This window comes from Arachis ipaensis, chromosome B01, assembly GCF_000816755.2.
Source record: "Arachis ipaensis cultivar K30076 chromosome B01, Araip1.1, whole genome shotgun sequence".
Classification (NCBI taxonomy): domain Eukaryota; kingdom Viridiplantae; phylum Streptophyta; class Magnoliopsida; order Fabales; family Fabaceae; genus Arachis; species Arachis ipaensis.
This window is the reverse complement of record NC_029785.2, coordinates 58,427,870-58,444,133: the sequence shown is the minus strand read 5'-3', so window position 1 is coordinate 58,444,133 and position 16,264 is coordinate 58,427,870. Positions and strand designations below refer to the sequence as shown.

The 16,264-nt window shown below is 33.9% G+C and overlaps 2 protein-coding genes across 3 annotated transcripts; one reads left to right on the top strand and one right to left on the bottom strand.

The window, feature by feature from the left end:
- On the top strand, positions 359 to 2,597 carry LOC107630711 (protein ODORANT1-like). Its single transcript, XM_016333920.2, has 2 exons — positions 359 to 792; positions 1,639 to 2,597. Exons 1-2 carry the CDS (start codon positions 530 to 532, stop codon positions 2,219 to 2,221), a joined length of 846 nt encoding a protein of 281 aa, XP_016189406.1. The 5' UTR covers positions 359 to 529; the 3' UTR covers positions 2,222 to 2,597.
- Positions 13,657 to 15,800, bottom strand: LOC110271230. 2 transcript variants are annotated; one of them, XR_002361720.1, is made up of 4 exons: positions 15,250 to 15,795; positions 15,053 to 15,166; positions 14,832 to 14,959; positions 13,657 to 13,732 (listed from the first exon to the last, which is right to left on the bottom strand). XR_002361720.1 is itself a non-coding variant. In XM_021121709.1 (2 exons), exon 1 carries the CDS (start codon positions 15,794 to 15,796, stop codon positions 15,284 to 15,286), a length of 513 nt encoding a protein of 170 aa, XP_020977368.1. In that variant the 5' UTR covers positions 15,797 to 15,800; the 3' UTR covers positions 14,840 to 15,166; positions 15,250 to 15,283. The 2 variants fall into 2 exon arrangements, 1 of the variants encoding a protein (XP_020977368.1); XM_021121709.1 differs by lacking the exon at positions 13,657 to 13,732 and having other exon boundaries at positions 14,840 to 15,166; positions 15,250 to 15,800.

Below are 16,264 nucleotides of genomic sequence, written 5' to 3'. Positions count from 1 at the left end.
AGATAACAATTAGTCTTTTTTTTTTTCTATTTAAAATTGAGGAAATTAATATTTTATTTATGAAAAATAACGAGTTTATCTCATTTTAATAGTTTTGAGTTTAAATTATGTTGAACAAAAAGAATTGAATAAAGAAAATTAGATTATATTACAAGTGACAACTATAAATCTTTAAAGAAAATTAATCAAATTCTTAAAATAGAATCTGAACAATGATAATAAAAAATAATCATAATAAGAAAGTACTTTATCCCTTTTCTTTTCTTTATTTATTTTTTAAGGAAAGAGATAAATGTAGCCAATAAAATATATAAACACTCATTAGAATAGAAAAGGAGAGGCTTATATAAAGGTGGGTAAGGCGTGTGGGGCTCTTGAGTCATTACAAGCTTAGTGTTGGTTGAGACTTTTGCATTAGTTTTTGAAAGTTTGCATTGGTTTAGCTAAGCTACCTTATTATTATAGCTATCTACCTAGTGTGGAATAGTGTGTGAGTTTGTGTTTGATTTGTGTAAAGTGAAGTGGTAAAATGGGAAGGCAACCTTGTTGTGACAAACTTGGTGTGAAGAAAGGACCATGGACTGCTGAGGAAGACAAGAAGCTTATAAACTTTATTCTCACAAATGGTCAGTGCTGCTGGCGTGCTGTGCCCAAGCTGGCCGGCCTCCGCCGATGCGGCAAGAGCTGCCGCCTTCGCTGGACTAATTACCTTCGCCCGGACTTAAAGAGAGGACTCCTCACTCAGGCAGAGGAGCAGCTTGTTATTGATCTTCATGCCCGTCTTGGCAACAGGTTATTATTGTCTTTTTCTTTCTAAATATAACTTGGCCTTCATGCATTGTATTGGTTTTCTGTTTTTTGTTTCTTTAACTATATTCAATATCAACTTTGTTCTTTCCTTTATTTGGATGTTTATATATTTTATGGAAGATAATTTCTATTTTAATATCTGAAATTGATGGAATGAATAAATGTGTTTTTAAGTTTTTTAAAATGACCAATTAAGTTTGTATTTTTAAAAATATATTTTTTTATGTTTTTTTTAAAACCTTTCATCTCACAATCTTGAAAGTAATGCTCGTATGAATTATATCCTAATATTATAACGACTAATTAAAGTTGACACCTTTTAGTTGTGGTCAATATGGTATTCGAAAATAGTTTATACGATTTAATTGTTGTCTATCAATTTTAATTTAATTAAGTCTTGTAAATTATTTTCACATATGCATATTGATCACAATTAAAAGGTGGCTATATCAAGTAGTCTTTCAGTATTAATAAAATTTAACCGTACATCTTAATATCACATGGAGACAAAAATTTGGTTAACAAGAAGTAAAGTATACACTTCAGCAGGGTGTGCAGATGAAATGTCCATACATGGTTGCCAAATGATTACTATATTGGACCTGACATTCTATGTTGAAGAATAAAAATAAATAACTTCTAATTAGTTGCAAGATGTATGAATCTCAACAACACTAATATTAAAAAGAAGTTGAGTCATTGCTTAAAGCAATTACATGTTGAATTTGACTAGTAGATATCTTTAAGACCAAGAAAAGCCTAAAAATAACATAAATACATATCATGGTCTTTGAATTTTGATACATTTTTTTATTGATGTCTCAATAGGTGGTCCAAGATTGCAGCAAGGTTACCAGGAAGAACAGACAATGAGATCAAGAATCATTGGAACACACACATCAAGAAAAAGCTTCTTAAGATGGGGATTGACCCTGTCACTCATGAACCTCTCAATAAAAAGGAAAGTTCCTCCCCTGAAGACCAAAAGAATTTGCAACAACAAGAGCCTAAGGAAGGTAATAATGGGGATCTCAACTCTGAGGAAAATAATTCAAATTCATCATCCCCAACTGAAAATTCTTCTTCAGGAGAAGAATCTCTTTTGCTAGATAGAATTTGCAGCGATGATTCTCTAATGATGGATGATTTATGGATGGATCATGAAAATACACTAGTGGATGCATTGTTATGGGACACTACCCCTAAAGTGGAGGGCACAAACACAAACACAAACAATGTTGACATGGGACTCACAGTGCCATCTTGGGAGGATAATAACAATTATGCTTGGTTATTGGACTTTGAGGACATTGGTGTTCATGATTTTGGTTTTAATTATTGTTTCAATGAGATAGATCATTCAAATGCAATGCAAACTATAGGGAGTGAAAGAAAAGGGTCATTAGCGTGATATGGCAGAGCAAGGACAAAAAGGTAATTTGGCTAAGCTGTGAAAATATGTACATGTCACTAAATACCATGGCCTAAAGTTTTCTTGTTCTTGGTGTTGAATTTTTAATCTTTCTGAGTTTTTGGAAGGTTGGAAGGTGAAGAAGCTTTCCTCTCTTATGAGTTTCCTTTAATTTACCCAACCGAAAAATAAAAATGATAGCAAACCAATCACCAAAATGTAACTTTACTTCTTCCTCTTCTAAATGTTGTAAAGATGTAACCTTTTATGTGTAAGCAGTAGGGACGTAACACAAGGGAAATGTCAAATATTGGGCTATAAAACCTATTGTACAAAAGATGTTACTTTGAAAATAATGGTAAAAATTATTATTTTTTGTTGTTTCCCTTCATTCATTTCCAAGTTTATTTCACATTTCGGAAAGTTTGAAGACATATCATATTCTTAATAAGATATTATACGGTAGACTCATGTGTAATTTTTATAAGAAGTAAATAGTTGAAAATCGTTAAGTGATTTGATATATTTAACTAAATTATCATCTAACAATTTTTAGTTGTAAATTTAACATAAAAACAACTGCATATAAATTTTTACTTATTTATACGCATACATTTCTTTTTCTTTCCTTTTATTTTAAGAATGTATATCTCTGAAGATGGTTAAAAATATAATATTTTATATATTTCTTCTTATTAGTTTAAATTTTTTAAAAAATTAGTGTTTATACTTGGCCCAAAACATAAGTCAGGCCCAAAAACAGAGAAAGTCCAAATCATAGCTACCCATAATTGACCTCTGCGCAGGTCGGACTGAAGCACTGTACGGTAATCCCTTCACTCCCAAAGGAGATATAACTAATCCCTAATATCTCTCACCCACTTCTAAAAGAGGGATCTCAACAACCCTAAGATAAAGGAACGGTTATCCACCACCAGAAGTGGAACTACTCCAACGATAGTTATTAGCTCATCTCCTATAAATACACTGATACCCTTCAGGTATACTTAAGTTCTAATACACTTAAACCTGCTAAAACTCTTACTGACTTAAGCATTGGAGTATTTTGTAGGTATCCCCCCAACCTTCTCACAAACAACTTGGACGACGGCCACAGAATGTGAGATAAGTCAGAATATGCTCCATTGAGAATTTGGGCCTCACATATAAGCCCAAAGGCAATCTAGTTTCAGGTAACCCTCGGAATAAGTAGTATAATTATACAGTATTAAAATTTCTATAACTTAAAGAAAAAGAAAGATTATAAAAAATTTGTACAAACAAAAAAAAATGCTCTTGCATGAGAAGTGGTATAATGGCAATGCCCATAATTTCAAAATTGAAAGGGCAGAGAGAAGTCAATGAACAGAGAGGTGGAGATGATTAATAACTAATAAGGATGGTGCATGTAGTGATGGCAGAATCACATTTTGACATGCTAATGAAGCAACAATAGTACGTGCTTGAACTGTTGTTCATCGTGTCCACAGACCACAATAACGCTCAGTTCCTTTTCATGTTTGTCCCCACTCATTAATTTGCTACTTCAACTTCATCATCATTCTCTTTTCTTCAATCGTGTAAGAAAGTTATGGCCATTTTCTCGAGGGGATCATACAAGATCAAGATATACATATATAGAAAAGGAAAGCTATTTGAAATCTCAGGTTTAAATTTATATTGTTAGAATATAATTAGGATCAATTAGGATGAATTAGCATTATTTAGCATATTTGAATATTTATTATAGAATATTACACCTTTATTGTTACGATTCTCTTAGTCCCTATAAATACCGTTTGATATTGTATCATTCCAGACAACTTGTAAATATTCAGATATGCTAAATAATGCTAATTGATCCTAATTGATGCTAATTATATTCTAACATATATCAAACAATAATGTAACAAATCTAAGATGAAATAGAATATAAATGTATGTATAGTACTATATATATTGATAATTTTTCATTTGCAAAATGCTGTCCAGAAGAAACGATTGATAAAAACCATGTCTTCCCTTAAATCATGTAGAAGTTAGAATAACAGAGTAATGTTCTATCCTAAAATTTTTGTCTCTCCTATTTCGTTTATATAAAATTGACTAAGGGATTAGCTATTAATTAGGTTAAAGAGAAATTGAATCACTAAGAAATTGGAGTTTGATTACTAATAATTTGCATAAAAGTATTTTCATATGATTAAGGTGGAAAGTGAAAAGTATTAATTCAGAAGTGTTGACATCTCCAAAACCTTAACTTTCTTAATCATATATTCTTCTTCAATATTCACTATTTGCTTTTGGTTAATTATTGTTTATGCTTGAATCTTTCAAAATCCTAATTTGATTGTCTGATTGGATTAATCGATTGAGCATTACTTGCTTAATTCGTCACTCCTCATGGGATCGACACTCACTCACCGTGAGTTATTACTTGATATGACCCGGTGCACTTGCCGGTGTTTTGTGGTTTGTAAAATCTGCATCAGCGTTCTAGTGATCTTTCTCTCTCAGCTTTCTTGGGTTCTCGGATCCGAGTTCGCCATCTCGGATGGCTTTTTCGAGAGCGTCCTTTAGGTCGAAGCAATCTTGGGTTTTATGTCTGTATCCTCGGTGGTAATCGCAGTACAGACTCTTGTTGCCGCTTGTCCGTTCCCTAAGTTGCCGCGCCTTCGGAAGGATGCCTCGTTTCGCTATTTGGTGATAGATTTCTATGATAGGGGTGGGTAGGGGGTGTAGTTTGTGAACTTCCCTACCATGGGTGTAAGTTGAGGGAAACAGATTTGAAGTGTTATTTCGGAGTATCCTTCGGTGGTGGGTTGCTACGAGGTACCGTGCTACCATTTATTGGCGGCCACGACTTAGCTTACCTCTTCGCCATTTATGTATTCTCTCACAATGTTTTGGATTTTGTGCATGGTCTAGACTAGCTTGGGGGTGACGTACTTCTGGAAATCTTCGTTCATGAGACCATTGTTAGATAGAGACTGGTTACTAAGTCCGTGAGTCCATCGACCGTTAGGTACTCATCGTTGAGCCTGTCGAGATATTTTTTCGTGGATTCGTCTTATCTTTGAGCGATACCGAGAAAGCTGATTGGATGGTTTGCTTTGGTGATCCTGTGGTGAACTGGGCCACAAACTTCCTAGAGACGTCGTCAAAACTGGCTATGGAGCCGTTAGGGAGGACGTTGAACCATTTGATTACAAGGCCGGCCAGGGTTACCAAAAAGGCTCTGCATCGAACCGCATCGGCGGCTCTTTCCAAGTTCATCCTGGCCTCAAAAACCGTTAGGTATTCCTGGGGGTCTCTGGTGCCGTTATACTTCATGCCGGTGGGTTTGTCAAAACCTTTTGGGAGTTTAGCTTTCAAAATTTTCTCGGTGAACAGGGTGGCTCCTATTATCACATGCTCGCTTCGTGTTTGATTGACATCCCGGCGGTGTCTTCGGTCGTCCTCGTCGCGTCGCCGTTCCGGATTCCTAGAGATGCTGCAGTTGCGTTGTTTTCCATGTCGTTCTTCGAGTGACCTGTCGTTTCTGGTCTCACGATGCTATCGGGTTGTGAAGGTTACTTGACTTGCGTGTTCTGGGTGATATCGCTCCTTGAACATGACTCAGCCCTCGAGATTTTGCACTCTAAGGCAGAGCACTTGGATTATCTGGATTGCTTTTTCTCCTAGGCCGTCGGGCGCTCGGGCTTCAGTGGGCTGGCGGTTGTCCTCCTTCTATTGCCGCTGGACTGGAGTTGGTTGGCGGTACACGGTGCTGGTTATCCTCCCATGGGTGGGAGGAATGCTATCCCTAAGTTCGAGTGTTGGGGTTCGAGGATTGCTCCTCATTTCCCATCATGCTGCCACGACTTGGCAGTCTCCACAGATGGTGCCAATGTACTAAATGTCTCTGGTATGGGTAGTGAGATGGATCGGGACTCGCGAGTCGAGGCGGTTGTCGGATCATCTGATTGAAGCGACGAGGATGATACCTGCAAAGACACTCCGAAGCCCAAGTCTGAATAGATCTAAGAGGTATATGCAAGTGGAATGAGTAACGTACTTGAGGGGTCTCTGTCTTCCATTTATATGGCTTGGGGTAGTTATCTTATGTTATCCATTAAAATAAGAGGGATATTTGATTTCAAATGTTGGTTAGGAATTGTAGAGCCGGTTTGGACTGCAAAGAGGAGGTCGGGGCCTAGGTACACGGCTCGGAGGTTGCTCCGAGTTGGGAGACCCAGAAACCGGGTCTATAACATGTTACATGTATTTTATATTATAGTGGTTAATTTTAATGACTAATTTTAGTGTATATGATTATATATAATCATATTAAAGTGTGAAAGTGTACCAAAAAAATTATTACAGTGTGAAGCATTGGAACTCAGAGCAACTCCAAAATGCATGGATCACAATACAAGATTACAAGGTATGTAAAACTGTTTTACATACCTTGTAATCTTGTATTGTGATCCATGCATTTTGGAGTTGCTCTGAGTTCCAATGCTTCACACTGTAATAATTTTTTTGGTACACTTTCACACTTTACTAAAACATGTCTGCTAAGGAGATTCGTGATGATTGATGAGGATTCTTCTATCTACATACATCTACAAATGTTGAAGGTCAGAAGCAGTTTGTGTGTGGATCGGAAAGGTTTTCAAGTTTGCATCAAATTAAAGCTTCGAAAGCATGAACATGATTCATTCTTTTGTTTACGAGGTGTTATATTCAAGGAATTGTGTCCAATAATGTAAAATCATAATCACCTATGGGTGTATGTGGTTCAAGGATTAATTTTTATGTCTAGGAATATCATTATTAGGAATATAATTCCTTGGAATAATATTACCAAGTATATAATATTCCTATGTTTGGTTTGTAAAAATAAAATCTATGGAATATTAATAATATGCTTAGGAATGTTTTAGTTTTTGTTTGGTTCATATTTAATATATTTGGAAATTGTGAATACTTTGTCCAAAATACCCTTATAATTTTTAATTAGAATATTAATGATTAAATTTTGTAAATATATATAATAAAATATAAATATAATAAAATAAAATATTTTTAATTAAATTTTTTAGACTCTAATTTTTTAAATAAATATAAATATAATAAAATATTATTTTTATTATATTTTTAAATTTACTAAAATACCCCTAATATCAAATATTTTTAATTAAAATTATTATTGATTCTATTTTTTTTAAATTTACTTAAATACCCCCAATATTTTTTAAATTTACTAAAATATCCCTAATAACAAATATCTTTAGTTAAATTATTATTGACTCTAAATTTTTTTAAATTTACTAAAATATCCCTAATATCAAATATCTTTAATTAAAATTATTATTGATTCTAAATTTTTTAAATTTACTAAAATATTCCTATTAACAAATATCTTTAGTTAAATTATTATTGACTCTAAATTTTTTAAATATCCATAATTGAACTTATATAAAACAAATCTCAATGATTCTAACCATATATGTATTAAAAAGCTTTACTATTATCTAAATTAAAGTTACAGAGAAGTTTCAAAAGTTAAAATTTACTAACAGACGCACAACACTTGTACAAGAACACAAACACATCAATAAAATGAAATCAATGTTACGACAGACAGCCTCACACATAGAAAAATAATTACAATTATCGAGCGTAATGTCTTCTCCTCCATTGGTTCCACATTTCTTGTGCAAGTTGATCTTTGCATCTACCCCAAGCATCACTTGTCTCAATATGGTGGAAAAATATATTAAGCTAGTAAAATGAAATAAGAAAATCTTCACAACTCATGAACTGCATTCTTGTGATACCTACTAAACCCGATGCTATGAGTAGATCACATGTAATTCAGATTCCACCATTCTAGCATGTGTAAGAAGATTAACCTGATCAAAATCTTGAAGCTGTTTTACAGCCTTAGCAATTTCTTCCTGATTTTTCTCGTTTCACTTTTTCTTTCTTTCTTTCTGCCTGTGAACATTTCATAAGAAGAAAAGTGAAATTAGATCCATTTACCAAGGGTAAGAAACCAAAAAGAAGACTCAATATTTTTCAAGATTGTGATTCTACCTTCAAACGAGAAGTCAATTCTACTGTAAAAAGCTCAAAGAAATTTGTAACCAACATGCCATTCACCAAACATGATTTCAAATGCTCAATTGTCTAAGTTAGGGTGCAGCAGCAGGCTTCCAGTACTCTAATTCCATAATATTTGTTTTCAAACATTTTACATGTTTGATATCAGTTAGTAATAGCTTATGTTGTTTTCTCCTTTATTCAACATGACCATTTTTGTGCTAGAAATTAAAAAATGTTGCTGGATTCTTCATCACTCTACAATCTGAGTATTGAATTAGTTTATGTAACAAAGATGGTTATACTTATATGACGTGGTTTAATTTTTATTCCTTAATGGAAATCTATATGTTGCAGGGCTTCATACGAAAAGAAACTTTGAATCCAAAACAATGGATTATACCGGGTGATAAGTCAGACAATCTCTCACTTAAAGAAGTGTGTGCTTCTAGTGTGCTTCTAGCAGAACCAGAGTGTATGCTTGTGGAAGAAAAACAAACATGGAGAACAAGGTTAGTTGCTGATGTTGTTGAGGCACTAAAATGAGCTCTTTTGGATGTATAAAATGAGCTCTTTTCAAAAGCTTCAGATTTGGAGAACCATTTAGCTCAGGAGTTTTAAGCTTAGCAATGAAACAAGTAACATAGGCCTATAGAAAAACCTGTGTTAAGAGCTATAAGGACTAAGAAGAAGAAGTGTTATGGGAGGATGTTGCTTTAGGACGAACAGGGTACAAATAGAACCCTTTCTCCGCAATGGCAGCATACTCTTCCTCTTCCTCCTCCAGCGGAGACACAAATGAAGAAGGGGCAACCATGAACATCTTTTTCCACACCTCAGCCACATTAGCCCAAAACTATAGCCAACATAATGAATATTCCTCTAACCAATTGATGAATATTCATTATGATAACACCAGAACATACAAGTATACCAGAACATGCACACCAAAATACATTTTAAAATTGGAAAATTAGATCCCACAGATCCAGTAGCTGAAAATTAGATTGCCACCAAAACAACTTTACATTGTTACTAGTATGTAAAATTCATGAAGACAACAAGAAAAAGAAGAAGAGCAATAGTAATGCAAGCTTAGTAGTGCATTGTAGCATGACTCATGAAGTACACAGCATGAAAAGCCAAATTAAGACAAGATTAAGCATGTGAAAATATGTTTTTGTCAGATTCAAGCCAAATTAAGCATGTAAAAATATGTCACAAGCTTAAACTCTTTATTGAGGCAAATCATCAAACATGTTGTTTGCATACAACATAATCACAGAGAGCATATAAGAAATCAAGCAAAATAAAAAATAACTAATCAAATTAGCAGTCTATTGCAGAAAATTAGTGTAATATGATGTAGAAAGCATAAAAAGAACCCAAACCTTGATGACAGATTCAAAGAGAATTCACAGAGAGAAGCAATGCGAACATAAACTCGAAGAAGAGAAGGAAATCAGTCTTCCGTTTAGGGTAACAGTGGCGCCGACGTAGCTCTGATGACGGTGGTGTTGGTGAAGCCTCCACTGATTTGGGAAAAAACTCAAACCTTAATATGAGATTCGAAGAAAATTCATAGAGAAAAGCACTGCGAACATGAATCGGAGAAGAGAAGGAGATGAATCTTCTGTTTAGAGTAACGGCGGCGCCGGTGCCGGCTCCGGTGGCGGTGGCGATAGTGAAACTCACTGAGTTGTGGAAGAAACAACTCTGCTAGGGTTTCAATCTTCAAAGAAAAATGAAGAAAAAGGTGAAACTAAGTATTAAATAACAGGGATAATTTAGTCTTTTTATTTTATTATTTGCATTCCATTCCCATTGGAATGAAAGATAACCAGCGGGAGATGGGAATTGAATTTGTGGTAATTCAATTCCAAGGAATAAAAGTTACCTTGGAATGTTTTTTTAAAGTTTGAACCACACATAGGAATTTCATATTCCCATTTTAAAATTTTTGGGAATGTTCTTTAATTCCCCCAACCATACACACCCTATATGTCATCAGCCACTCGGTGGTTTGAAGCATGTAGATAAAATTTTTAACACTAAAACTTATTTAAAAATTGATTTCATATTTTTTATATTTTATATTCTATTTTATATTTTTATCAGTCGGTATGTAAAAATGAGTTAAATAGTAAAATTCGTAAAAATATCTTTAACTTAACATTTAATTTCACACACATAACATCTATAATTTCACACCCATAAGATTCATAATTTCATATTAATATTATTCATAATTTCATATATATAATTTTTATAATTAATGTGTTTTTACAGTTAATATTACCCAATTCTAACCATTGACCGCAAGCGTGGCAAGAAAAAAGCATGGCCATAGGCCTTTTTCTTGTAGTGCAGAATATCTGTTAAACTATAAAAAATATTCAGTCAAATGTTAGGCATAATCGTTTTTCTTAATCGAATATTTCGTTAATTTCAGTGTTTCTATCACGGTAGGGACTTAATTACAAAATCTGATATAACTACAACAAAACAGCATTTTCACGGTGGTTTTTTTAATGCTTAACGGTGGTTTTAATTGTCGCTAAAATTTTTTGCGACTGTTAAAAAAGCGTAACCAATTTGAGCATCACCAGGTAACATAGCGATGGTTATGGACCACCGTTGGTAAAGAGCATCGCTAAATTGTTTGTGACACTTTTGAAAGTTTAAAACGCTTGCCAAGGTGTTTTTTAATTATGTATTTGGCAACAATTTGAAACTGTCACTAACTTACTAAATCTTGTGACATGTTTTCTATATTTAGTGACTAGTTTTAATCCGTCACAATATAATAATGGTTTAAAATCAACTTATTATTAAAACATAGTATTTATGTATAATATGAGTTGTATAGTAGAATTATTAAAATATCTGTAATTTAACATCTATAATTTTATATGTATAATATCTATATTTTAAACGTATAATATTCATACTCAACGAATTGAGATTGATTTATTATTTATTTTTTTATTCTACAGGTCATAAAATAATTTTTTTTATGTTTTTGATTTCTAATAAATTAAGACTAATCGAATTTGATTTTTTATGTTTTTGATTTCTAATAAATTAAGACTAATCGAATTTGAGATATTTGGATTTTTTTGTAAAATATGTTGTGGTGATTTGAAAATTTTTATTTGGAATAAAGATGGTATAATTGTTGGATGTAATAAGGAGGGAAAGATTTTTAAGGTTTGACTCACATAAAATTTGGATTAATTTTTGGTGTAATTGGATAAAAAAAAATATTTATAAAAGAAAATTAATTGGATCAATCTATTCTATTATATAAAAGTCGGATTTCTACACTTAATGATGGAGTTGACATGGCATGCTTCTGAGAGTATTTTTCGATTTATTTTTTTTAACTCATTAAATACAAGTTAATACGGTGAATTAATTATAGCAACTAATTAATTTGATTATATATTTAAATATTAGAAAAAATATTAAATTTTATTTCTAATATAAAAATATTAAATTTTATTCCTTCTATTTTTATTTTATCATTATAAAAGGTCATATATATTAGAAGAGGATCTCATTTTTTTATCAATGACTCTTTTATTTGATAGTTTTTACAACAATTTTTTTCTTCTTATGAAACGTCGTGGCAAGAGGACAATTATCGGCTTATCGTGGATACAAACCACTAGATCCTCCAACTCCCATTCGGAGCTATATATAATATGTTAACCATGAAGTATTCATTGACCATAGTTGACAAATTCTCAAGTTGGAGTTTATGAAATGTTTGTCCCTGACAATTTTAACATGGATTATGAACATTGAAAATGTGTTGGGATAGAAATTCAATGGCAAAATATTCAAAATATTATAGATATAAGATCAATCTATAGAGGGTAAGAAAAATCACTTTTGAAATGTTAATCCGAATTATATAAATTTATCGTTGTCATTATCTTTATTTTATAATTATTTTTTGGTCTCTGGATTTACTGCAACTATAAAAGAATTGAATATATAGATCATGAATGTGGTTAGTTTCAATAGATACTCCAGATACACTTCCTATTATATATGAACGCCATCTTTTTGGCATGTATTATGATTGATGTAAATCGTTTAGCACTTATCCTAGGTCCTATGATTTTCTCCATGTAGATTATCTGTTTTCAAGACTCAAGAAAATGTGTATATAATTATTTTATTTCTCATTCATCAAAATTAATAGTTTGTCAGATCATGTCAACAGACAATAATTATCTGTGTCATTTTGCTAATATATTTATTAGTCTGTTAGGTATAATTTTCAAGTTATTGTGGCTAAGACTGATCAAATTCTGAGACCCGAAAGTACGCTTATTGTTCGAGACACTGCTGAGGTAATTAATGAGCTTGAGAGCATGGTGAAGTCTATGAACTGGGAGGTTTGCATCACTTACATTAAAGAAAATGAGGACTTTTTAGGTGTTCGAAAGTCTACGTGGTGGCCTACAAAGATTGTGACACTCGAATATGTTGTTTGATTGACAGAATGGATAAGTGAATTTTAAATTATGACTTAGAAAAATTTTTGTGTAATTGTACTTTCACATTTATCTATGTATCATAGTAGTTAGACATTCATGTATTTGGCTTTTTTTTTATTTGGTTATTGATTTCGATCTCCATTTAAAGATTGGTGTATTTTGCTATAACATGGTGATATAGATAAAAAAATTTCATCACATTCTTAAAAATGTAGAGGTTCTCACCATAGAAGCCAAATAATTAAGATTATGGACTGTTGTATAACGAAGTAGATAGTATTTATGTAATTCAATATTTCTAAAGGAACAATATATTGAGAAACATAAACTAAAAAAGTTAGAAGAATTAGTATATATAAAAATTGAAGAAAAATTATTAAATTATATAGTTTAAAAATAAGGCCATTTAAATTTATAGTTAAATTTTTTCAATTTATATTTATAATCCAAACTTATCAATAATTTATAATATGATTTCACAAGTTATAAAATGTGATATTAATCATTGTTATATATACGAAAAATGTGACTCATTTTGTAACACCCTCACTATCAGAAGTCACGCTTCCGGCTGCGCCACTCTGATAGGAAGAAGTATTACGACTACTTTACATACTAAATACTAAAATAGGAGCCTGTGACTCGACACTGTATCGCTGATTTCTTAGAAAACCAAAAATAAACACTTTATCTTAAGAAAAATACAAACAGGCATAGATTCATATACAAGACTCCTTACATAATAACTCATAATATAATATACATATAAAACATACAATTCCTATCCCTCTTACAAACTTGTAGTAACAAGGACGAGGGGAGAAAATATCTAATTAATACAACATCTTATAAACCAAACGCAGTATAACTCTTTTTAATGCTTCTTCATCCGGTTCCTGAAAAGGTAAAGCTATAGGGGGGTGAGAACCTAACCACACGGTCTCACCACGCAGTTTCAAAGTTGTCATAAGAAGATATTTAATAAGAAAATTGTTTTCAAGCTCAGTGATTATCATTGCCTTATGAATCTTTTAAAAACCAGTAGGTAATCATTCAAAACCTTTTCAAAGAAACGTTTAATTTATCAAAAATCTGAAACCTTTCCTTTCTTATAAGAAAAATCTCAATAAGAAACCTACCGTGCAATCAAACAACACAATCATTAATTCAGCACCAAAGTTCATTCTCAAATGTAGCACGCCAGGACAAACACAGGCAAGACAGATAAGGAAAGCACAAGTAGGTAGCAGTTACAGCAAATAGTTCAAGTAGCAGTTAAGAATAGTTTAGCAATTAGGCAAACCAAAACAAGTTCAAACCCAAACAAAGCATACAAATGCATATGATGCATGCATATCCTATGGCTGATGAGGCTCATCTGTCGGTTATCCAGCCAACCCGACAAGTCTGAATTGTCCTTAGACTGTCCCCCGACATGCATCCCCAAGAGTCTATGCATAGTTTTTTCCCAAATAATCAATATTGCTCAATGGGGATAACATTCCCGGGAATTTATATAGTGCCCGGTTACACTTATGTCGTAGGGTCAACAGAGTATCGAGTTTTCAACCTGGTACACGTGGTGGCAAGCCACGGCACTTAATCCAGGGAACCTCGTATATCAGATATTTCAAATTCATAAGCCACATAAATAATTCATTCATCATTCATCAATATCTAAGCCATTCTTAATATCATCATCATTCGTCAATGCATATCCCATTTCCAAATTCATTCAAAAATCATATTTCAAATCAATCCTCATCATCCTTCTTTCCGTTAATCAACAATCTCAATTCAAAACATAATTCTTTTTTTTTTAAATAAATCAATCCGAAACAAATAACATTTAAGAACTAAATCTTTTTAAACAATTACTTCAAACAAAACTTCCAATTTTATAAAATTTCGGCAACATCTCCTCTAAAACTCGGATTCTGCCACCGTACGCATTAATATCGATTTATAACAACCCTGTAATGTAAAATAGATTTAAGAAAAACCCCTACCTCAACTAGCTGAATTCACACAGGTTAAACATAGTAACTCCCTTCCCTTTCTGTTTTATGGCAGCAGCAATGATTCCAATGTGACCGAACCGGTGGCAGCAACACCCATTTAAATTTTTCAAACAGACCTTAGCAGAATTAAAATAGAGACATACGCGGTCATAATTAAAAGATCATAGCAGAGGAATAAAATGGCAGCAAAGCAAGGATAGAGGAGTTACATATTCAGTGGAAAATGGCAGTTCTAATTCGAAGACAAGAACAGAGGAGGCTATGGTGGATCCTTCTGGTGGCAGCTTGGACGGCGGTAGAGAAACTCATGGTGACCATATAACCTGGCACAGTCAACCTCAGCGACAATTCTCACGGTAAAGGTAAACTTAACGAATAAAGAAGCTGAAGCAGGGTTAGGGCTTACCAACAGACACAGGCTTGGAAGGCGGTTTCCGCCGTCAACAGCAGCGGCGAAGAGCTCTGGCAACGCAGCAGCTGCGCGGGCAGGACGACGGTGAGCCCAGCAACGCGGCAGCGACGGCAGCTCCGCGACAGTTTTCCTCGCGTGTTCTCTCTTTGCGCTTCCAGTGGCGGTGGCAAAGACGGGTTTGGCGGCGGAGATCCGACGAAGCTAGCGGCGACGGGCTTCCCCTCGGCGACAGCAGCAAGTTCGATAGTGATGCGGACTCCAACGGCAACGACGAACCCAGCTTCGACGGCAGCAGCTTCCTCGCGAGCTCCCTCTCTCTCTCTCCTCGCATTTGCCTCTTTCTCTCTCCTCCCTTGGTGACGACAACAGCGACTGGCGGTGGGCTGGAGACGGCTGGGTGGTGACGCAACGGGGTATGAACGGCGGCGAGCCCAAGGCCGGTGATGGCGATGTAGCTCCTCCCTCTACTCTTCTCCCTCACCGATCTCTGTTCCCCTCTGCTCTCCCGTTCCCTCTTTCCCCCTTTCTTTCTTTTTTTCATTTCTTTCTTGGTTAGTGGCTGAGGTTTGGCTTAAGGGTTTGGGGGGTGTGGCGGTGGTGGCTAAGGGTTAGGGTAGAATTAGGGTTAGGGTGATATTTTGGGGATTTAGGGTTTTGGTAAAAATTAGGTATAAGGATAATTTGGTAATTTTAATAATATATTATATGGCATTAAAATATAAAGGATATAAGTATGATGTGAAACAGAAGTTACAAGACAGGCTTGATGTACAAGATGATATGTTTCAAACATGTAATGGTAGAGCAATACGGCAAAAGGTTATAACACAAGCTGGAGTTAAAATGATGTGCTTAACGTTCACATACTGATCTTATATCAACTTTAGAGATTCAATTATTCAAACTTCAATATAATTTATCTTTACCATTCTTAATCGTACTTCATTGAGCAACTCATCCGAAGGTTCTCAACTTTGTTAAACACTTTACAATCCTTACTACTGGTTAT